General features: G+C 38.7%; 2 protein-coding genes across 2 annotated transcripts; both read right to left on the bottom strand.

Annotated features, from left to right (window-relative positions):
- Nucleotides 1-6147: 6147 nt before the first annotated feature.
- On the bottom strand, nt 6148-6966 carry LOC104249430 (ethylene-responsive transcription factor ERN1-like). Its single transcript, XM_009805859.2, has one exon. It carries the CDS (start codon nt 6964-6966, stop codon nt 6148-6150), a length of 819 nt encoding a protein of 272 aa, XP_009804161.1.
- Nucleotides 6967-9021: 2055 nt separating this feature from the next.
- LOC104249429 (uncharacterized) lies at nt 9022-18826 on the bottom strand. The gene is made up of 20 exons (XM_009805857.2): nt 17569-18826; nt 17130-17330; nt 16520-16624; nt 16353-16418; nt 16102-16266; nt 15659-15736; nt 15475-15581; nt 13616-13727; nt 13452-13518; nt 13232-13359; nt 13048-13104; nt 12014-12202; nt 11806-11898; nt 11627-11712; nt 11488-11554; nt 11342-11408; nt 11095-11231; nt 10666-10757; nt 9980-10046; nt 9022-9548 (listed from the first exon to the last, which is right to left on the bottom strand). Exons 1-20 carry the CDS (start codon nt 18748-18750, stop codon nt 9366-9368), a joined length of 3249 nt encoding a protein of 1082 aa, XP_009804159.1. The 5' UTR covers nt 18751-18826; the 3' UTR covers nt 9022-9365.
- Between the last annotated feature and the right edge of the window lie 4703 nt (nt 18827-23529).

Genomic DNA, 23529 nt, shown 5'->3' with positions numbered 1-23529 from the left:
TTCTAAGATGTTGCTCGTGCTCCTCCCGGCTACGGGAATATATCAAAATATCATCAATGAAGACTATCACAAACGAATCCAAGTAAGCCCTGAACAATCGGTTCATCAAATCTATAAAAGTTGCTGGGGCATTCGTCAGCCCAAATGACATCACTAAGAACTCGTAATGCCCGTACCGAGTGCGGAAAGCTGTCTTAGGGACATCGGATGCCCAAATCCTCAACTGATGGTAGCTAGATCTCAAGTCAATCTTCGAAAATACCTTGGCACCCTAAAACTGATCAAACAAATCATCAATCCTCGGTAATAGATACTTATTCTTGATTGTAACCTTGTTCAACTGCTGGTAATCAATACACATTCTCATCGATCCGTCATTCTTCTTAACAAACAACACTGGCGCACCCCAAGGCGAAACATTCGACCTAATGAAACCCTTCTCAAGCAAGTCTTGCAACTACTCCTTCAACTCTTTCAACTCAGGCGGGGTCATACGATACGACGGGATAGAAATGGGCTGAGTGCCCGAAGCCAAATCAATGCAGAAATCAATATCCCTGTCGGGTGGCATACCTGGCAGATCTGAAGGCAAAACATCAGGAAACTCACGAAAAACGGGCACATAATCAATAGAAGGAACCTCAGCACTAGAATCACGTACATATGCCAAATAGGCAAACACCCCTTCTCGACCATGCGCCGAGCCTTCACATAAGAGATAACACTACGGGTAGAATGACCAGGAGTCCCTCTCTACTCTAAACGAGGCATACCTGATAAAGCTAAGGTCACAGTCTTGGCATGACAGTCCAAGATAGCGTGGTAAGGTGATAACCAGTCCATCCCCAATATAACATCGAAATTGACCATGTCTAGAAGCAACAAATCCATACGAGTCTCAAGACCCCCAATCACCACCATACAAGAACGATGGACTCGATATACCACAATAGATTCACCCACTGGTGTAGACACATAAACAAGAACACTCAATGAATCACTAGGCATAACCAGATACGGTGCAAAACAAAGATGACACATACGAATAGGTAGGCCCTGGATCAAATAACACTGAAGCATCTCTATCACAAACCAGAATAGTACTTGTGATAACCGCATCTGAAGCCTCAGCCTCGGGCCTGGATGGAAGAGAATAACATCGGGGCTAGGCCCCACCACCCTGGACTACATCTCTGGGATGACCTGCAGCTGGCTAGCCTCCACCCTTAGCGGCCTGAGCTCCACCTCTAAATCCTCTACCTCCACCTCTAGCACCTCTACCCCCACTTCTAGTTGGTTGGGCTGGCTGTGGAACACCTGGTGCCTGAACCATAGCGCGGGAACCCTGCTGCTGCGATTGAATACCCACTAACCTCAGACAAGTCCTCTTGATATGACCATACTCACCACACTCAAAATATCCACCTGAGTGTTGTGGCTGAGGAAACTGAGACTGAACCTGGCGACCCGAATGACCACCCCAAAAACTCTGGAGCGGCGGTGCACTGATAGGAGCTAGTAGTGCACTGTAGGACTGTTGATCAGAATACTGCATTTGCGGACCACGGTTACCTAAAGCACCGTGAGAAGCCTGAAGAGCTGACTGAAAGGGCCTAGGAGGATGACTTCTACCATATAAATCTCTGCCTCCAGACGAGGCACCACTGAATCTACCCGAATGACGGGGCCTCTTGTCCGATCCATGACCACCTCCCTATGACAGGACCATCTCAACTCTACGGGCCACATTGGCCGCCTCCTGAAAAGTAACCTCACTCCCAGCCTCCCTAGCCATCTGAAGATGAATCGACTGAATAAGATCGTCAATAAATCTCCTCACCCTCTCTCCCTCGGTAGGAAGTATGACAAGAGCATGGCGAGCCAAGTCGATAAATCTGGTCTCATACTGGGTAACAGTCATGGAACCCTGATGGAGACGCTCAAACTGCCTCCGATAGGCCTCTCTCTGAGTATAGGAAGAAACTTCTCCAGAAATAGCTGTGCAAACTGCTCCCAAGTCAATGCTGGCAATCCGGTTGGCCTAGCCAAGAAATAATCTCTCCACCAAGTCTTGGCGGATCCAAACAAGCGAAATATAGCAAAATCGACCCCATTGGTCTCAACAATACCCATGTTCCTGAGAACCTCGTGGCAGCTGTCTAGATAATCCTGGGGATCCTCAGTAGATGCACCGCTGAAAGTAGAAGTGAAGAACTTGGTGAACCTATCCAGCCTCCACAAAGCATCGGCAGACATAACTGCTCCATCACCAGTCTGAGCTATCACACCCGGCTGAACTGCTCCAACTAGCTGAACCACTAGAGTTTGAATCTGGGGAGCTACCTGCTCCGGAGTGCGGGTAGCAGGAGTCTCGGCCCCTCCTCCAGCCTGAGAGATGGCTGGTGCTATAGGAAGCAAGCCTGCTCGGGTGACACTCTCCATGAGACCCACTAATCGGACCAGAGCATCCTGAAGAACTGGGGTAGCAATAAACCCCTCAAAGACTTGAGCTGGGCCCACCAGAACTGTTGGGGCCAGAACCTCCTCATCAAAATCAACCTGAGGCTCCGTCACTGGTGCTACTACTCGAGGCTGAGCTCTACCCCTACCTCGGCCTCTAGCACGGCCTCGGCCTCTCCCTCTGCCCCTCGTGGGAGCTGCTGCTGGGGGTTCGGGCTGCTGAGCGGTAGATAAGAAAGCACGTGTTCTCTCCATCTGCGAAAGAATAGAGTAGAAATTCAATTAGCATTGAGAAAAAAACCGCACTACAGGTAAGAACAAATGTGAAGTTTTCCTAACTCTGTAGCCTCTGGGGGATAAATACAGAAGTCTCCGTACCGATCTCTCAGACTCTACTGAGCTTGTCCGTGAATTGTGAAACCTATGTAACCTAGAGTTGTGATACCAATTTGTCACGACCTGGATTTTCCCCACTCTCGGGAGTCGTGATGGCGCCTACTCGTAGAAGCTACGCAAGCCACACAATTATGAATCTTTAACTCTTTTGTTTTAATCCTTTTTATAACTTATATTAACAAGTGAAAAAAATTAAATAATAGCAGAATATGAGATTAAATAGAAGACTTAGACAAAATAAACCAAAATAATACGTAAATCAACATATGCCTCTACCGAGAAACTGGTGTCACAACATTCACGGACTAACTATGATTACGTATAAATGTCTAAAAGAAAGATCATTGTCTGTCTCTGATTTAAATGATAACAGAACATAATAAAAGATAGAGGAGACGCTGGGCCTGCGGACACCTGCAGGGCTACTTCGGGGTCTCAGTGGATCGAAGGCTGGCTCCCCTACTGTTGCTGACCAAGTGCTGCTTCGGTATCTGAACAAAGTGCAAAGTGTAGCATCAACACAACCGACCCCATGTGCTGGTAAGTGTCTGGCCTAACCCAGGCGAGGTAGTGACGAGGCTAGGACCGGACTCCAGATAAACTTGTGCAGTTATATAACATATGGCGGAAATAAACAGGAATAAGCAGTTTAAAGGGGAGGGGGTACGTGCTTCGGGGAACATATCAAATCCAACAACAACTTAATAAGATATGAAAGGACAATTCAATGTCTACAACAATACAATAACAATACTGTTGCGGCGCGCAACCCGATCCCTTGTCTTTTAATATTGTTGCGGCGTGCAACCCAATCTACATATATAACTGTTGCAGCGTGCAACCCAATCTAATATAGTATCTTTTGCGGCGTGCAACCCGATCCAATATAATATCTATTGCGGCGTGCAACCCGATCCAATATAATATCTGTTACGGCGTGCAACCCGATCCATCAATATATATAATAATGTTGAGGCGCGCAACCCGTCCCAAATATACAGTCGACAGTGATCATAATAACAGTCCCATCAAGGGGTCAACTATAAACTACACTATCCCGGCAAGGGAATTCAACAATACAAGTATATACGTCCCGACAAGGGAGAATCAACTATAATCAATCTTAACTCAACTCCTACTCAGATCAATTATCACCAGTTCTCAATCATAAGTATCTTCCACGAAAATAAACTTAAGTTTTTACTCATTATTAAGAATTCGCCCACTATAGCATTTGTAGTATCATTTAAGAATACAACAAGTATCAATTTAGGACTCACGGTCATGCTCGACACCAGCGTATAGATACTCATGACCATGCCTATACGTCGTACTCAACAAGAAGCAATTAGCAAATAGGACTCAACTCCTAATCCCTCAAGTTAAGGTTAGACCGAACACTTATCTTGATGCCTCGAACACAACTCAAGATTCAATTATAGCTTTACCCCTTGATTCCACCGCTAATTCGCTCGTATCTAGCCACAAGTTACTTAATTACATTAATAAATGCTAAATGAATCAATTTAAATGCATGGAAATGAGTTTTCCAAAGTTTTACCCAAAAGGTCAGAATCGCCCCCGAATCCACATGGTCAAAACCCGATTACCCATTCCCCCACGAACTCAAATATATAATTTGTTTTGAAATCAGACCTCAAATCAAGGTCCAAATCCCCAATTTTTTAAAAAACTTAGGTTCTACAAAAAACACTCAATTTCCCCCATGAAAATCATTGATTTTGAGTTGAAATCATGTTAAAAGATGTTAAGGAGTGAAAAAAATGTGTTAGAAATCACTTACCAATGTTTTGGAGAAAAACGGTTGTTTGAAAAATCGCCTCGTATGTTTTTGGAATTTTGAAAAATGAAAATAACTGAAAATCCCGTTTGTTTATACCCCTCTCAGACCCCCCCCCCCCCCGTGCGGACCGCACAAAATGGACTGCGGCCGCACAGTCCTTCCTGAGGGTGCTGCAGTCCAGTGCCCCTGTACGGACCGCACAAAGTCGACTGCGGCCGCACAACTCTCCACCGCGCACCGCACAAGGCCGACTGCGGACCGCACTGGCCCCTTCCGCGGTCGCACACGTTTTCGTGCGGACTGCACTGGCGGGTTCAGAGACCTGCAACTTCTCTGAACCTGCAACATCTGGTTTTAAGTCTGTGACATCCCGAAACTCACCCGAGCCCTCAGAACTCCAAACCAAGTATACACATAACCTCAAAAACATCCTACGGATTTATTCGTACGATACCATCATCAAACTAACATGCAACATCATGAATTAAACCTCAAAACTCAATATTTTCATCAAGAACTCTCAAAGTTCATAACTCTTCAACCGGAAGTCCAACTCACGTCAAATGAACTTCGTTTTTCACCAAATTTCACAGTTATCTTTCAAATACTATAACAAGTTTGTACCGGGCTCCAGAATCAAAATACGAGCCTGATAACAATGGTTTCAAACATTAATTCTTTTCTTTATTTCTTAGATAATTGAGTAAAATAATTTCTTTCAAAAATTGATTTCTAAGGCTTGTGACCTCGGAATTCATTTCCGAGCATACGCCCAAGTCCCATATTGTACTGCAGACCTCCCGGGATCATCGGAACAAGGATCCGGGTCCGTTTGCTAAAAATGTTGACCAAAGTCAACCATAATCAAATTTTTAACTATAAAATTTCTATTTCTCATGTTTTCACATAGAAGACTTTCCGGATATAGGTTCGGACCACGCACGCAAATCAAGGTAGGGTAAAAGGGAGGTTTTTAGGCTTCAGAACACTGAATGCACTTGCAACACAAGTGGTGACCTTTTGGGTCATCACAATTCCTCCTGCCAATCGCATATTTCCCCCTCCCAACTATTCCCATCTACTATGGAAAAAATTAGGAACTCACAAAAAGCCCAAGAAACTACACCTACAACCAGGGGCGGATGTTGAGTTTGGCCTCTAGGTTCATCCGAACCCAGTAATTTCGATGCGGAACATAAATTATTGTATAAAACTTCATTAAAATTGCAACAAACGATAGGTCTGAACCCATAACTTTGAAAATACAATGGGTTGAATGCTAAAAACCTTAAAAGTTGAACTCATAAAATCTAAATCATGGATCCGCCTCTGCCTACAACTTTCATTATGAAGCCTTAAGGTTTAATTTGATCCAATTCTCAAGAATCTAAAAAGGTTCTCAATATATCTTTGAAACTCATTAAGTAGCTTGAATTTGAAGATTAACTTCTCTTGATAAGAGATTTAGAAAATGCCTAAAACAATTCCTAACTTGGACAAAACATTTGGTAGAGCATAGGAAGATCCCAAAAAGCAGCATCAATATTACAATCATGAATATTCTCCCAATACTCATTCACTCCATTCATAGCATATAGTGATGCTGATATTTGCCTCTCAACTTTCATATGTTCAAATTCAGGTATCTGATCTTCAACATTTCCTATCTCATGAACAACCCCTCCTTTTGGCACCTGAAAATTACCAACTTTTTCGTCCAAAATAATCCTATCAAAATCAGTTGAAAATGTTGAAGAATGATCAAAATTAGAAGACCCCATTTGATCAAATCCAGCCATAAAGTTGCTCAAATCTGGTTTATATGCATCATCAAATATCTGAGTTTCTTGATGACTTCTTGAGCCACTAGTATCAGTGTTAAAACTAAAACTATTGCTAACACTAAGAGAACTTTTACAAGAAGAAACAGTAGTACTAGTTGTAGCAGTAGTTGTAGTAGTAGTGTGATTTGTAGGAGTAGTTTTGGACTTGATATTGTTGAGGCTTTTCTTCTGATTGAGGAGATTTCTAATTTTCATAGATAGAGCAGGATTGACAGGGGAATGGTTATGGAAATTCGTTCGAGTATTTGATCCTCGGAGAAGACAAGCAGCCTCATCATAAGCCTGTGCAGCTTCCTCAGCTGTATCAAACGTTCCGAGCCACATTCTGATCTTCTGTGTTGTGTTCTTGATCTCTGCAACCCATTTTCCTGAAGGCCTTTGTCTTACCCCTACAAATTTCCTTTGTTTTTGAACTTTAGCACTCCATTCTTTGGTAGAATCATATACTTGTTCTTGTTCCATCGAAAATAAGGCAAAGATATACGTTGAAACAACAACAACAAATCCAGTATAATCTCACGAGCGGAGTCTGGGGAGGGAAAGTATGAGAAAATGACTAAGAGGAGAGGAATGATAGAGTTCTTTAAACAAAAGAGACAATGTTAAGGTGGTTTTATAATCTTTTGAAGTCATGGGAGCCTTGTCTTCATTTATTTGTTCTTTTTTTAGTTGACTGAAATATCAATGTTTATGTTAGGGAGAAAAGATGTGAGAATATGTCATGAAGGTAATGACTTGTTTAACATAAATGATCAAACCAAACACAATTATGTAAGAATATTTATTTGTTTATTTTATGTGTTTGTTAGTTTGTTATTATGTTTGCTGCATTTTTTGCTAAGCATGCTCTAAGTCTCGCACTTATGCACGTTCTTTGTCTTTTTGGTTAAAGTGGTGGGAAATGATGCCTTAGTTTCTGGCCTTCATCTCTTCTAGATTCTTTCTTTTAAATATGTATTTTGGATGATCAAAATACCTAACATATCAACTATATGTCTAATTAGTAAAGGGTCTCTGGAAATTCTTTTCTTTATCTCAATTTTCGAGGACTAATGATGATGGCATTATATTTTTAAGTATCATTAAGTGGTGGCATTGTTCATCATCCTAAAAAGGCACATTTTGTCATTTTTGCAGACCATGAATCATTCATTATTGGTGCCCGCAAAAAGCACATAAATGATATACTATGCTTATCTTAACAAAGAGTGATCTTAATTTGACAAATTATTGTACCACCAGAGATTATGATGGGATGATAAATATTCATTTATCGTTAACAAAAGGTTTCAGTTCGAATCTTGAAACTAGAGTCTTTTTCGGTAGGAACGCTTTTCTCCCAAAATAAAATTTTCTGGCGTAAATCTGAATTAATCGGGCCCAAAACAGTACTAGACAACCGGTGGAAACCAAAAATGTTTTCGAAAATAAAGAAGATGAGTTCATTTCAAAGATGGTAAAAAATAATACTAGCAAAAATTATAAAATCTTTTCTAGAATTAACATTTTAACAACTTCACAAGAAAGGGAGAAAGAGAAAATTTAAAAATGACTAAGACATGCTAGCCAGTACATATAATATAAGATTCTAGATAGGATGTTATTAAAATACAAATGAAGCACACCAAATATAAAAAGAAACAAAAGTTAAATGTGGTCTAGTTCTTGACAAAAATAGCATAATATTTGGTGGATTAGGACAACTTGTACTTAGTCAACCATAAAACTAAGTTGCAATCACGAAGCTTTCATCATTTTCTCAACTACTTATTGTACTTCTTCCCTCCAAAAATCTGCCATTTGGATACATCCCATGCTTCTCACTAAAATTAAAAAACAATATATCATCCAACAAGTATAAAGTTAGTTTCATGTAGACTATGGTAGGTACAAGAGAATCTTATGGTTCACGCTGCATTTTATAAACTTAACATCAACTAAACCTACTATAGGTTTCTAATGTACAGAAATATGGGAGCTTTTTTGATAGTTGGAATAGTACTGAATTGGTGATCTGTTTTAGCTGAAAGATGCCTTGAGATGGAGAAATGTCACATCAATATTTCATGGATATGTAAGATTGATTAGTTTGATGCATGAGTCTTGCTAAATATATAGTTGGTTCACTTAAAGGCTTGATACATGCCTAAACATAAATCTAAAACTGGAAATTAGGGTAACAACGGTTTTCAGGAGCAAATACAAATATCTACTTATACGTCACAATTCTAATGATATAAGCTGTATGAATTCTTAATATATTAGGTATTGACTCTCTTAAATAATAAAACCCCGGAATTCCAAAAATGTTATACACTAGTTTAACTTGGCTAAAATATGGTATAACAACAACTATCCAAACAAGCTGTAAGAGTATTGCCTTTGACATGAAAATGTTACTATTGTCAAAGAAAGATAAAAAGAATGTTTATATGATGGGCTCCAAGTTACATGCTAAGTAGAGTACTCAAACTGAGAATTGAAAAGATAAGTGGGGAGTATTTATCGAACAAAGCATTAAAACTACAACGAACATAATCCAATTATTCCTTCAATGATGTTTGGAAGAGTAGTGCTTTTAAGAAGTATATAATACATGTAGATGTTGCAGAATATCTTCAATCCTTTGTGCTAACAACTGAAACACTCTTGACTCTTTTAGCTGAAGAAATGACGCACTGTTACAACTTACATAGTAGTATGCGTGTTGGAGTTGGGGAGTGTGAAAATTGTTAAATATAACAAGCCCAACATCTGAACCATCGCCCTGGAGTGATCACACGAGATAAGCTAGGATATTACATTGGAGAATTATCGATCATCAAAATGTTTGCCCAACAAAAACTACAGTAATAATAGTTTCATTGAATTTCAATTCCATCAGGTGACATAATGGATTTCAATTCCATCTCCTCCCGAGGCAAAATATATGACCATGCTGATTCCATGGTGACTATTGGTAGTGTTTGCTGAAGATGCCTCAATGCATCAATCATACGATTTGCAGTTTCTTCTGTAGCAAGTTCCTTTTCAGAACACAAAACCTACAGAAGTAACAGACAGTTACTGATTGTTTCCATAAACATAAAATTTAGTTTGATAAACGCCACATTCCACGATACAGTGAGACAATCATATTGGCAAATTAATTTAAAGGACAAGGGAAGTAAAAGAAGTGAATGTTATTTAAAGTTAGATCCTTGAACAGTATTTCTACATGGTTTTTTCTACTCTACTCTGATAATATTTTACCTTGTTCTTTTATCAGATATTTGCAGCTACAGAGAGCTGATAGTCAAATTGATACTTAAAAAACATAACACAAACAATGCAGAATGCAATTTATAGAATTTCATGAGGTTTTACTGTTTTTCTTACAAGAATAAATAAAAGAATCACAGTTGCAAAATCTTCATGTCTATCACAAATGAACAACTCAGTCGAGCATCTAGATCAGCTTTGATTTCACACTGACCTCTGCAAAAACTGAAATAACTTTTGGAAGGTATTCATAATTGGGACCTAAAAGTTCCTTGTCGGACCTGCAAGTGAGAAAATTCAGTAAACAGTAAAAGACTAAAAGGCGTTGATATATGAGATCACATATTAGAGTTTGCACTTCATGTTAATGTTTAGTTTGTCAGTTCAAAACCTAGATAAATCTCAGTAACAACCACCAACAAGATGATTTTGTCAAGTCAGATTCATCTGTATTTAAAGGTTTCACCGCCTAATGAAATTTTGTTATACCAAATATATCAAAACTGTTGCAGATGCACTGTCATTAACTTGTAAACTAGTTACTACAGTATTAATATATTGCTTCACTAATTTAGTCAAACAGATGTTTTTTTAGTTTTCCCTAAATCTAAAATTACAGAATTCATTTAACACAGATACATTCTTTTGTTAAGAACTATTAGAATTTACAATCTCTTCTACAGAAAAGATTTCTAATAACATGTTGCCATTTGTGAATTTTGATATTCTCTTTTGTGGTTCACAACAACATAACGAAAAACAATTTCCAAAAGCAATATAATTGCATTAATTGCTAAGAACTGAGTTTCATTGTTACCCCTGTAAACAGCCTTAATGACCAATGCTAAGATAGCAAAACCAATCCAGAGTAAATGAGCATAGAGCAAACCAATCCAGTACCTTTCGACCATTGAACACAACAGTTCATGAACATGTTTGGCGTCATCCAAGTCAGCTTTTATAGGCAGGCAATTCAACCAAGCTGGAATAATCTGCCAAATGCCTTGGAATAAGAATTAGGGGAAATTACAAGCATAGTGGACTACTCTTGTAAATCTCTATATGCAGGCTTAAAACAAGCATCACACGACTATATCCATGGTCGTTAGCAATTGTTTCTCAGGATGATTCAATTGACTTACTGACTTCTAGATTTTATTAGACTAATATTGAAAAGACAATTATCTGATCCAAACATTATGACATTACTTAAACTTTTTGATGCATGCAATGAAGTACCCAAAATTTATAACTGAAATTTTGGAATGCCAGCTCAAACATATATGAGCTGAAGGTATAAGAAATGCATCAACAGATAAAAAGACATACCTGGGCTAAGTCGATACTTTCACCATGAAACTGGCATATCTTACCAAGTGCAGAAACAGCATTATCATATGCACATACATTCTCAAGTTTAAGAGAATTTTTATGCATTATCACTACATTGATGCTCGACAAAGCTTCTGCAGGTTCAGGTCATAAGATTAAGTGGATACAAAAGAAAAACATGTAACTTCTTTTCCCCTTATCCATGATGAAAATGGTCTCAATATCACATTCAACAATGTCATACCTTCAACAATGTGTTTGAAAGAAGTACGACCATATTCCGCCCAAATTCCAAGTCCATAAAGAGCAGCCTGAACATGACATCAGAGTAAGCACAAGTAGCGAATGCAACTTGACTTAAATCTATTACAACCAGTAAGATGTACAAACCTGTCTAACATCTGGGTCTTCATCATTGCTTGCGTCCAAAACTAAAGGAAGACATACATCATAGTACCTAATTTTGACAGGAAGTAACAATCAGATTTTGGAACCCATATTTGAGAAATACCCATACAAATAGACCTACTTTAGAGCTGCTTCAGGGCACTCCTCCATAAGAGCATCAAAGATACAAATAGATGTACATCTTTCACGAGGTGTTTTCTCCTTGGCCTTCACACAAGCAAGAAATATTGGATGTGGAAAACAATAAGATTTAAACGGAAAAAACAGCTAGAGGTTAAGATGACATTGGTTATAACTTACCCACATAGGTAGTAAATATGATGACAACTCGTCAAGGAAAGGCAAGAAAGAAGTCTTGAAAGATTTGATGAATGTGCACAATATTTCACCAACCTATTAAGAACGATAGTATGATTCAAAAATACTGGTAGATTCGAAGTGAAATACTTGTAGAAAGACAACATTGTGTTCTTATAATGCCTGAACTCCATTCTTATATAGAACATACATTGCCAAAAATTACGTCTTCTTGCTTTATTTCGGCCTCCCTCAACAATTCAGCTTCCTCAGCATCAAAGTCTTCTGTTTTTGCTCTCTCCGTGAGTTCTTGTTTTCTATCTGAACTTTTTGTAATGACATGCTTTATTTCATCCACGACGCTAGGAACCTGACTTTCACTGAGAAGTGGTCCACAAATCTGAAAGAAGATACAAAAAGACCACAATAGCAAAAATATTCCTTTGCATTCTAGCTTGCCTTCTGCCACTGTTACTCTTAACTTGACACTACTATGAAATATTAAAAATAATATCCATAAGTTGGCTTATGGAGCCAATCTAATCACAAAGTCAATACGCCAAGTGGATTTTGTGATTATGCTATTTGTCAATGTTTAAACATTTTATTATGGGTTAACCATGTATTTGTAGGTATGAGTTCTACATGCGTTCACACACGTAAAAATCAAATAAAGAGGTCCTCCTTTACTTGATCCCTGAACATATTAGCGTGCAAGTCATTGCTCATTTTCCCCATGTCTTCCTCCGCATAAGAGCTGTACTATAAGCTTTCTTTTGCTTCTAGAGAATATAACTGGTAAGAGTTTGGCGAGTGTCTCGTTTAGATCTCTAGAGAAGGATAAGAAATCGGGTCATATATCTAGAGTGACTACAAAAATTTTGAGGATCTTTTTTACACAAATATACATAGTTCAAACTAATCGGAATTAATTCTTGAACCCGTTGTGTTTAGTCTAAATCCGCCACTAAGAAGAATCCCAACGTATCAGCCTCTTTAGTAACTTGATAATAACCAGAAGGTATTTTGTGTATCATAAAAACCTATACGTAGCTCAAGACGAGGGGTCGTCTTTGGCTACTGACTAGGGTCAGGGAGGTATCTCCTTGATTAATAGTTGAACATGCTTGATGAACTTAGGGACATGTATATACAATACCTCGAGGTACAAGCACTAAAATCATGTTGTATTTAATGCGTGAGATGTAAAGGCCAACAGTTTGATCGTGTTGGAATATAACCTACCTGCAGGCAGTCGTTCAATTTATCTAGCATGATTGCACATGTTTCTGTCACGTACTCCTGTGCACATGAGAAAACATATCAAGTGTAAATTTTGCAGTATCCAAATAGACGACCCAACTTAATCATTTAATCCACCAAAAAAACAAGGAACAAAAAGAACATAAGTACTGATGTTAAGGACAACCGTGTGTATAGCGTATAGCAAAGACTGTATTATATGGTCTGACAAGTTCTTCGTGGATGACTCACTTTCACCTTTAGCAATCCCTTTCTTAACAGCCAGTTTAGCAGAACGCAACAAGATGGGCATGGCTTAAACAGCATAAATTATAAAATTGCATCAGCAACGGGAAAGATTAAATGAAAACAAAAAAAAAAACATATGAAGTCATGAGAATTCTCACTTTTTGCAGCAGATGCCCTGATCTCGTGGGTATAGATGTCAAGAAGCGGAACAAAGATTGAAACAACCTGTTTCATGCATTAACCCATTGATATCACTTGTTTAATTTGACTTCATTCAACAGCACATGAAAAGAAAAGAAAAGGCACAGGTTTTCATGCCAACCTGGGAAATCCATGGGTAGAAGTCTTCCTTCAATATATCAGCATAGTTGCGTAGCAAATTACAGGCTTTAGTTTTCACCTCTAGGACATCTCTTTTCTTGACTTTCTCTATACTGCAAAATGTGAAGTGTAAGTGAGATCCTAGGTACCCCGTAACAACCACATCTCGCAGAAGTCTTAGTACTTGTTAAAGAACTAGCTAGAAATCATATTAGAAAGAAGTCTTTACTTAGTTAACTACCCATCTCAAAAAACTAATACGGTTGTTGAGTAAGGCAAAAACAGGTACTCCTAAAGATGTGGTGACTACACATCTTTAGATTAATTTGACTACAGCATTTGGCAATCCAATTCAGACTATGAGTCAGTAAATGTGCGCAGAACACAATGAGAAGAGGCTTGACGACGGACTTTTAGGTTTAAATAGTGCAACATAGATTTACAGCAACTCAATAGCAAAAATTACACAGAAAATGTACACCTTATGTCGCGGTTCCACTTACCATGATCAGATTCATCTATCAAAAGTATGTTCACCTTGTGCCATGGTTCCGTTTGTCATATCGATAGACGTTAAATTTTAAACAAAGCGTCTTGCTTATCAATAAACAACAACCACTACGCCTTGATCCCAAACTGTTTGGAATTGTAATATGAATCCTTAATCTTGATTCCACTCTATTTAAGCATGTTTCGATTCAATACTAAATAATTTATCTTTAGGACAACCTAAGGATTCTCAATTAGATTAACTATTATGACATTTATCTTATACTGTCATAGAGATCCCTAACCAAACTAGACTTCTGTCAAACACTGCACCTATTGTAAGTGTTACAACAATAACTAAAACTATAATCCCGCTAGTTTAGGCCGCCTATATGGATACTTCTTTCATTGTAGTTTGATCTTCGTTAAACTAATACTTATTCCAACAGATTTTAAGTCTTCTGGGACAACTTCTACCTATGTGTATGACGTCTACCTTGTTCTGTTTAATATCCTCAATCATAGTAGTGTCACACCTATGAACCAGTTCATAGAAGGTTTACGTAGGACAAGCAAAATTATCTCAGGCTACTTCTCTTATTTTATCCTCTATATACTACTTCTTGTTTCAAGTTATCCTCTATATATACTACTTGCACCTTCTCTCTTATGTGGTTATTTCTAAACTTGTCCAGTCTTGTTAATTTGATGGTACATCCGACTTAACATCGCGTTTCTAAGACATTCATCTTGTGGATATGTGTGGTCATAGAGAACTAACACTTATTCGTATAGCATTGATGGTCTCACAGATATTCTATAGTACTTGCCTTTTACTTCAACAGTGTCTTCCTATCATGTAACACTCTTATTCTATTTTTAATATATATATATATATATATATATATATATATATATAAAATCTATCAGGACATTCTCGAGAAAGACTAAGCCTTGATATTTGAACTGTCTACATCTGGCACATCAATTCCTTTTAGTCTCACCTCAAATTTATTCTTCTTATGTAGGATAAACTTGCAATGCATATACCTAATTGTTACTTGTAAAACCCTCTCTCCACAATGTTTTCTCATAGTTCAAGCTTTTGGTTGCCTCTCTTAATAGCTTTGTCAATTATCATTGCATCATCAGCACATATTATACACCGAGATATTTCATCTTTTATATACTGGTTTGCTTGTCCGATTTCTATTGGTTAGAATTTGGTTCTGATATTATTTGAATGGATCTAATCCAGCTTAAAACCTCAAGCAACAGGTGGAGAGGCCCAAGATTTTTGTAAGACCTTTGGATGCGCTTTCACAGGCAATGTAGAGAGAAAGTCAAACCTGGATGATAAAATCTTAGTACCTTTTATTATCTAATTTAAGTTGAGCACATTGAATACAAAAGGGCATGACTACATTCATATAAGGAAGAAACTCCTGCTCCAGGCACTCGCAAATGTTACTACATGCCTGCAATGTAATAAAGAAAATAAAGACATGCCAATCTAGACAGAAATATTAATCTTAAAATCAAGTGATAAACATACGCTTAGCATGTAATAAGTAACAGGATCAATCGCCTTCATTTGTAATATTCCTAGTAATGACATAAGCTCTTCCATAACCTTCAATAACAACAACAAAAAGGAAACAAATAAAGTGAGCTCCATGTTGAGAAATGGCCAGGGGAAAATAAACAAGAATGAGAATGCCAAGACAAGCAGAAAGGAGGGAAACCAAAGTGGAATTGGTAAGAGGAAAGATATCCCTGTCATTATTTTGTTGCACATTATTATTGAAAGTAGTAGTAACTCAAACAAGAGTAATCTACACTACGGTTTGACTATGGTACAGTCATCTGACAAAGCATAACAAACGGAAAAAGAAAGAAGCCATCCCAATCAATGGGATCAATATAGTGTTAAGCATCCCATGAGTATGGAACTGAAAAAGAATGTATTGGATCCACTGGGCATAATTGATAGAAGACCTGTTTTTCATCATCTCTAAATTTCTCTTTTCCACCAGCAAGCCCAACAGAGCTTATGCACTTTATTGCTCTGGCACGAAGAATGAGATTAGATTTAAGATCTGTGTTTCTCAGGACAGTTTTCAAGTGTGGCATAACAGTGTCATAGTACGTTCGGAAGTGCCCCTGTTGACGTAGAATATATTAGCCTTCATGATTCATAATATAAGTGGAAATAGAACTGAGTCACGAAAAAATGCACCAGTTAATACCTCAACAGATTCAGCTATAGAAGCCAATGCCCTTAATGCTTCTTGTTGGACTATTTGCTTGCCATTCTACATTTCAAGCAACAAAAAGGCGAAAAAGCATCATTAGTCTCTTGCACTTGTCAGCAGTGACATACTTTTGTAATTTGTCGGCCTCTATATTTCCACACCTGTATTAGTACAAGCAGTTTGTTAACAAAATCATCTAGGTAAGGAATCAAAGTTTCTGGCTTGTCAGGCACACCGAAGTCCACGAGAGCTGTCATTGCACATGCCTATGAAAATGCCGAAAGAGGAAAGGACAAAATTAGTTGGAATCAACAACTGAATGGAGGCGTAGCACATCTACAAAAAGTTTAGGCCTAAGATTGTTCTGGAAACTTTATTTAAGGGTATACTTTAGACATCTCCCCATACATTTAATAATTATTACTTCCTCTATAATCCAACAAATTACAATCACTTAATGTTCTTGTAAGTCAGCAAGAGAGCTATTAATGCAACCAAAATAAAGTTGTAAAAGAAAATTTTCCATAAACACACACGTGAATCTAATAAGTTAGATAAAATTATAATACTAATTTTAAAAGGTTCTAGAAGGGATGTTACACAATACATCCTTCATTTGCCTCATGCTGCAGAAAAGCACAAGTGACTGTGTGACTAAGCAAATTAAAACATATATAGCCAAGAGACTTCTTAGAGTATTTCAAAGATTATGTCAAGATATCACATGAAGAGCCAACTCCCACAGTACAGGATATATCACATAGGACAAACCTGCACTCGTGAATGAAAATCATCCAGAGCTGCTGACAATGCAAGCAATACTTGGTTATAGAATTGTTCTTGCAAATGTGGAGAGAACTCAGCCAACAACTGGCCAATTGCATAGCAAGCGGCATATCTTACTCGAGGATGAGGATCTTGCAAAACATTTAGGACCAAATCGACCACTTGCTCCAGATTCTTAATCATCACCTGTAATAGCAAAGAAGCCATGATTCCAAGGTAATCACCTAAGAGAAGACAAAGTAGTATACGGCATTCTGGTATAGTAATGTGCGCATGGGGGCAAACTATCTTATAAATTTAAGCAGTTTGCCAGCAAAAAGCCCCTCTTAATGGTACGAGTTAAAATAACAGTATGTGTTATAATAAAACCAAAAATACAGCCATAATAATTATATACACAACTAACTAGAGAACACTGTTGTACCTTTAAGCAACCTTTGGCAATATGAGCAAGTGCAATGAGAGCTGCATGTCGTTTCTCCCACTCTGGGGCAGCCAAGTAAGCAGATATCTGCTCTATAGCAATATGAGCAACAGAGTTACCTCCTAATGCAGCAGAAAACCGCTTTAAACAGTTCATACCAACGTGGTAGTTAATTGTTGCCCCTGTATCATCAAACACGGTCTCGGCAGTATGCCAAGCTGGGTCATCCTTAGTATCTAGTGTTAACTTTAATAACATAGCAAAGCATCTGTTAATGAACAACGGCAGCTTCTTCATCATTCCTGGGGCCCTCTTTCTCGTCTCAACCAAAGTTATCAAAAATTCAATTGCTAAGTACCTTGTCCCTTGTTCCAATTTCTCCTCCTCAGCTATCTCCAATATTGAACCCACAACAACAACTAGTTGCAGCCTGAAAAAACCAGGGTCATACTTGGCCAATTCTAAAAGGGATTCAAGCGTTTTCCGGGCTGCCTCACCGTTGCTCGATGCGTCAGCCAACGTCAGCGTCCTCATCATACCTGGTAATAGATCCTGAAAACGCTGTTTTTCATTTGAATTCGGTATGAACTGAATGAGGCTGGTCACAGCACTCAGGGCATCCATCCTCAATTCAATATTAAAAGTATCATCATTTAGTAAACTTAGGAATAACGAGTGCATATTTGTCACCCAGCGGAATATTGGTTCGTTCCCAACCACTGCAAGGTCAAAAAAGAAATTAGGCCAGTTGTTATCAGGGAGAAGTGAAGCAGCCAACTTTGAAACGATGTCGCAGAGCTTTATTATAACAGATTGTGATTCTTCAATCTTCATATGACTAAGAAGAACATACTTGATGCTTGATTGAGTCCCCTCACTTAGATTGCCCCAAGTGGACCAGTCAATGTCGTCATCCCGATCACTAAGAAACTCGCAGAGGAGTACAGCGCACCTTGGAGGGAAATCAAGGTTATCGGAATAGCAGAGAAAGTCAATAAGGTTGTTAGCAAGAGACTCAGGATCCTTGTGCTTCATCAGGTTGAACATTGACTTAGCCTCCAAATGTTTTTCCTCGGAGTTCCCCATTTCATCGGAAATTAAAGTTTCAAATGCCTCTTCTGAGTCGGTCCCGAGAATTTCCTCCATTTCGGCCCTCTGGAACTCAGTCGATTCCGTATCCATGAGAGAGAGAGAGTTGCGAGAGACAACTATGGAGTTTCAAATACTAGTAGTACTTATTTTACTTAACTGTAGAGATTTCTCGACTTACGTAAGAATTTATACCAATTAAAAAAATTAACAAAAATGAAGAAGAAACAGCAGCCCTTTTAGCCTTGTATTTGTCATGAATGAAATTTAAATATGACAGAAAACTTAATAGTACTTTGTTTTTAAATGCTCTGCTTACCCTAAAAACTAGATAACAATTAAACTTATAATATAATTTTAAAAATATGTGATTTCATCTAATACTAATTGATAAACGTAAAGATTAGTAATATAAATTGATAATTAAATAAAATAAACCAGTGTTTGAACAGGATTCAGCCCTCGAGCTTGAATACTCTCGAGCTAGTTTGTGCAAGAACAGTTAAAATGTAACAAGCTAATGAATAAGAATATATGCCAGAAAGTATTGTATTGCTTTGATGTGCGTTAATGTAATGTGACGTGCTTACAAATGATGGGGACTCCTCTTTATATAGTAGAGGAGTCCTAATTATGGTATAACTCTAATTATAGAAGGAAATCACATGATTAGCTAATTAACAGCCTTTGATTTGATCCATTCCGAGATTTCCGCCGCGATCTTCGATCAGTCACGGATATCTCTCTTTCCTGTTATCGTGCTTCGCTCGGAGTTTGCCTTGTTTGATCTCGATTGCCGCCGGCTAGGGGTGTCAATTGTTCGGTTCGACCGGTTATTTTATAAAATTTGTACCATACCAATTTTTTGGTTATTCTATTATGTATAACCAAAATTAGACTTTTCGAAACCGTCCCAATCATGTCGGTTTCTCTTCGGTATCGGTACGGTTCGGTTAATTTTCGGTATTTTTTTTAATATCATGTAAAATTTACCAGTAGAAGTAGAATTGCAATAGCATACGTTCTTTTATAGGACTTAGCAAAACTCTCTAGACATTTTAACTGTTTAAAGGGTGATGAAATAAAAAAAAAGATGGCTAGAGTATAGATCCATCAACTATTCTACAACAGCGTAAAAGAAATCAAACAAAGGCAAAAAAAATATTAATCACACGAGTTGAAAGATATATCAAGGTGGGACTCAAGAATAAAGTCTATAGAAGATTAAATATTCAAAAAGATAAATCTAAGTTATATGAAAGGAAACATATTTAATACATTGTAGTTTGCTACTCATAATCGCTAGAATACTTTGTGTCTTGCTAATAAAGATACTTGAAATAACTTAGTTTAAGTAAAAGTAGCATAATATGTTTTAGGAATTAGTATTTTGAATTTAATTACTTGTTGGCTTGTAATAGTTTTCATAATTCCAAGGCTCAAAGAAAATTTAATGCGTTATTATTTTTAAACTTACTAAATAAATATATTTTCTACATGTGAAATTTATTCGATACGGTTCGGTATTTTTTCGATTCTACCCTAATTATCGGTGCGGTTATATATTTATATAAAAACCTACGATTTCTTAAAAAGAAACCTAAAAATCGGTTCGGTGCGGTACGGTTCGGTCGGTTTAGTCGGTTTTCGAATATCCATTGACACCCTTACCGCCAGCTTCGACCTCGGCAGGTATTTCGGTTCTCGAACACAGCACCTTACCTTCGTCACTTTGATCCGCTCCACTTCGAGGCTAACCCTCGAAGCAATTCCCTAGTTTCGATTAAATAGTAAAATCGGGTAGACCCGATTTTAACCGTATACAGATAGTCCCATCGTTTCTTGGAGTGTAATAAGAAGAAACGAATTGAGCCTTCGATTTTGTACCTCGACTGGTTATGATGTCACCCTCATGACGTAAGCGACTGAAGTGTCCCGTCGGTACAGTTCCCAAAATTATTAATGAGCGTCAGTTGGTGGTCGGCGACCAGTGTATTTGAACTGTCGTAGCGAACATTATAGATAGGTTTTCCTCATAATTTCTCAAACTTTACTTTCAAACTTCTCTTAATCTTCAGAGCGATCTACTTCTTCCAAGTTTTTCAGTTCTGCAAACTCTTCAAATCATGCTGTCAACCTTCTATCAAAACAACAAATCTTATCTTCTTCTTTCTCTAAACCCATATAAAAATGGCAAAAACGTCAAAAATTGTTCCTCAAAAGGAAAAAACTTCTTCATCGCGGTTAGCCGGCGATAAAACGCCGGTGGAGCCACACCTTGAGGAGTGTGTTCCCGGGGGTGTGATCTTACTTCCGACATTAAAGTCGAGAAAACTTCGTCGGTCCCTGGTCAATGCGAGCCAATGTCGAGATATATATGCTCGATAATTGAGGGCAAACTCGAGCAGGTGAAGAAAGATTGCCATTGGGAAGGTAAAGAAGTGGTGATTCTGACCCCCGAAGAAGACATCACTACTCATGTAAAAGGGTTTGTAAGTGTTTACACTTAACTTTTCACACCGGGCCCTGTCGATCCCGTCATCATTGGCTTCTGCCGTCAATACCAAATAACCCTAGGCAGATCCATCCCTCTTTTTGGCGGATCGCCATTCTGCTCCGATTCTTCGTGAGCAAGGTCGAAGGGATGCCTTTCACCCTCGATCATCTCATCAGAATATATAGCCCCCGTCTTTATCGAGGCGAGTTAATAAGGCTTCAACGTCGGGCTACCAATGTGTTGTTCTCGAGCATAGATGAGGACAAGGATCGAGGATGGATGGGCCGGTTCGTTCAAGTGAGGACTTCCAATATAATCCCGGACGAGAAGATGTCATTCCCCGACGAATGGAACATGAAGCATAAGTACAAACCCACATATAGCTTCTGTTTATTGCTTTGTTTCTTTTTCCTTTTCTCATCGACATCCTTTCGTATGATGCAGCGGTTTCTTGGGTGCTTGGTGCAATTCTGAACCTCGAGATCTGGGTTTTGAAACTGGCTTCGACCTCTTCGTATGTTGAGCGCTAATAGTGCCATTTGGAAAAGGCCGATGGGAGGCCAAAAATCATGGTAAGCTTCTTTACATGCATTTGATGCTCTTCTTTAAAATGTTTCTTTTCATTTTTACTTGATTTCCTTTCATACAGGTCTCGGAGACAATGCTGTAATGAGGCCCCCGTCCGGGGAGGAAGAAAACATTTCCCAACTGCCCGCTCTGAAATAGAAGAAAGAGCGAAAACAGAAAGAAGTCTTGAGTTCCACGAACCTGGACGAGCCAAAACTTAAGAAGAGGCGAGCCCGCAAGGGTGAGGTTATTCCTTTATCGGTGGAGTTGATCCAACTCTTAAAAGAGGAGGAAGAAGAAGAAGAGAAAAAGGATGATACTGGTCTAGTGGCTCGAACATGAGCTAGCACTAAGGGTCAAAAGGCCACCAGATTGGTAAAAAATGGAGATACTCAACTGGAGTCCCCAAGTTGATGGGAGACGAGGTAACCCTACCTCGGGGTAAGAAGACATCGTAAATGGCTGTGGAGGCCAGCCCCGAGGCTGTTCGAAATAGAGAGAGCACCCCGAGTGACCCACTTGGAGCAATAAAAATCGGAGACTCCCCTCCGTTTCCTTTATTCTCAGATGAGGAAGTTCGAGAGGCTCGGGCCATACAGACTCCTCACGTAGAAGGTGCCCTTAGAGGGGAAGACCTTTTCGTGGCTGTTTTGCTGGGGTTGACGATGTTGTTGGCTCGAGTGTTATGGCAACATCGAAGAAGGATTCGAGTGGGGCTCCGAGTCTCTTCGATGAAGCACAACAGGCTCTGAATCGGGTAAGATTTTGACTCTCTTTGTTGATATCATACTTGTGTTTCTTCCTTTCTTATATAATCTCTTTTCTTCTATCTGTGCAGGCTTTGGCGCTTTATCAGGAGGCATTATCCAAATCTCGAGCGGAACTAGGTCGGCATGAGACCGATATTCAAAGGCTTACCGAGGAGAAGAATGCTCTCAAGCTTATTGGTGAGCAAAAAGAAAGAGAAATCGAAGGTCTCTAAGCTGCTGTGGCCCTGAAAGAACAAAGTGAACTGACCGAGCATGTAAGACGCTTATGGCCTCGGTTTGGGAGTGACGGCTAATGATTCGATCTCACAGGTCCAATATCTACATGAAACGATAGGGTAACTCCAAGGAGAGGTAGATGAGGTAAAGGCAGAGACTTTAATGTGGAAGCAAAATATGGATCGTCTTTCCTCGGAGAAAGAGGCTACTCGAGCCCAACTGTTAGTGGCCGAAAGTTATGTCACGCCCCGAACCTGGGCCTGGACGTAACATGACACTTAGTGTCTGACTACATGTGACCGAGCGAACCAACTGGCTGGTTGAATCAACATGTGATATCATAACATACTGAATGCGGAAGATAAACTAACACATGCTGATATACTGAAAGTCTGAATGATATAAATCAAAGTGCGGAAATACTAATATAATTCTGAAACATATTTGTAGCCAACATAGCTTAATATGAAAAGCCTGTGACTCTGTCTAACTGTTACTCTAGTCTATGAAGTACCGAAAATACTAACTATTTGTAAATACTGAAAGGCTGTAAAGTAATGATAACGCCCCGGAAGAGCTGGGGATCACCAAACAATTGATACGAGAGTCCTAGCGCTCTAAATCGTCAACCTGTAAATCATTACCTGCATTATGAGATGCAGGCCCCAGGCAAAAGGGACGTCAGTACATTTGAATTGTAGTGTTATGTAAAGCAACTGAAAGAAAGAATTAAAAATGCTAAAACTAAAACTAAGCTGATAACTGAGAATTGATAATTAATAACTGAAATGATAACTATTGAAACTGAAACTGAAACTGAAA

Source organism: Nicotiana sylvestris, chromosome 11, assembly GCF_000393655.2.
Source record: "Nicotiana sylvestris chromosome 11, ASM39365v2, whole genome shotgun sequence".
Taxonomy (NCBI): Eukaryota; Viridiplantae; Streptophyta; class Magnoliopsida; order Solanales; family Solanaceae; genus Nicotiana; species Nicotiana sylvestris.
The sequence above is the reverse complement of the archived record's forward strand: the minus strand, read 5'-3'. Positions and strand labels throughout refer to the sequence as shown.

Coding starts and splice junctions, on each gene's coding strand:
- LOC104249430 (XM_009805859.2), bottom strand. CDS start 6,966: ATGGAACAAGAACAAGTATATGATTCTACCAAAGAATGGAGTGCTAAA.
- LOC104249429 (XM_009805857.2), bottom strand. CDS start 18,750: ATGGATACGGAATCGACTGAGTTCCAGAGGGCCGAAATGGAGGAAATT. Junction 16,625..17,129: donor ATTTTCATTCACGAGTGCAG/GTTTGTCCTATG, acceptor GCATTTTCATAG/GCATGTGCAATGACAGCTCT. Junction 13,519..13,615: donor TCTACCCATGGATTTCCCAG/GTTGGCATGAAA, acceptor TGCATGAAACAG/GTTGTTTCAATCTTTGTTCC.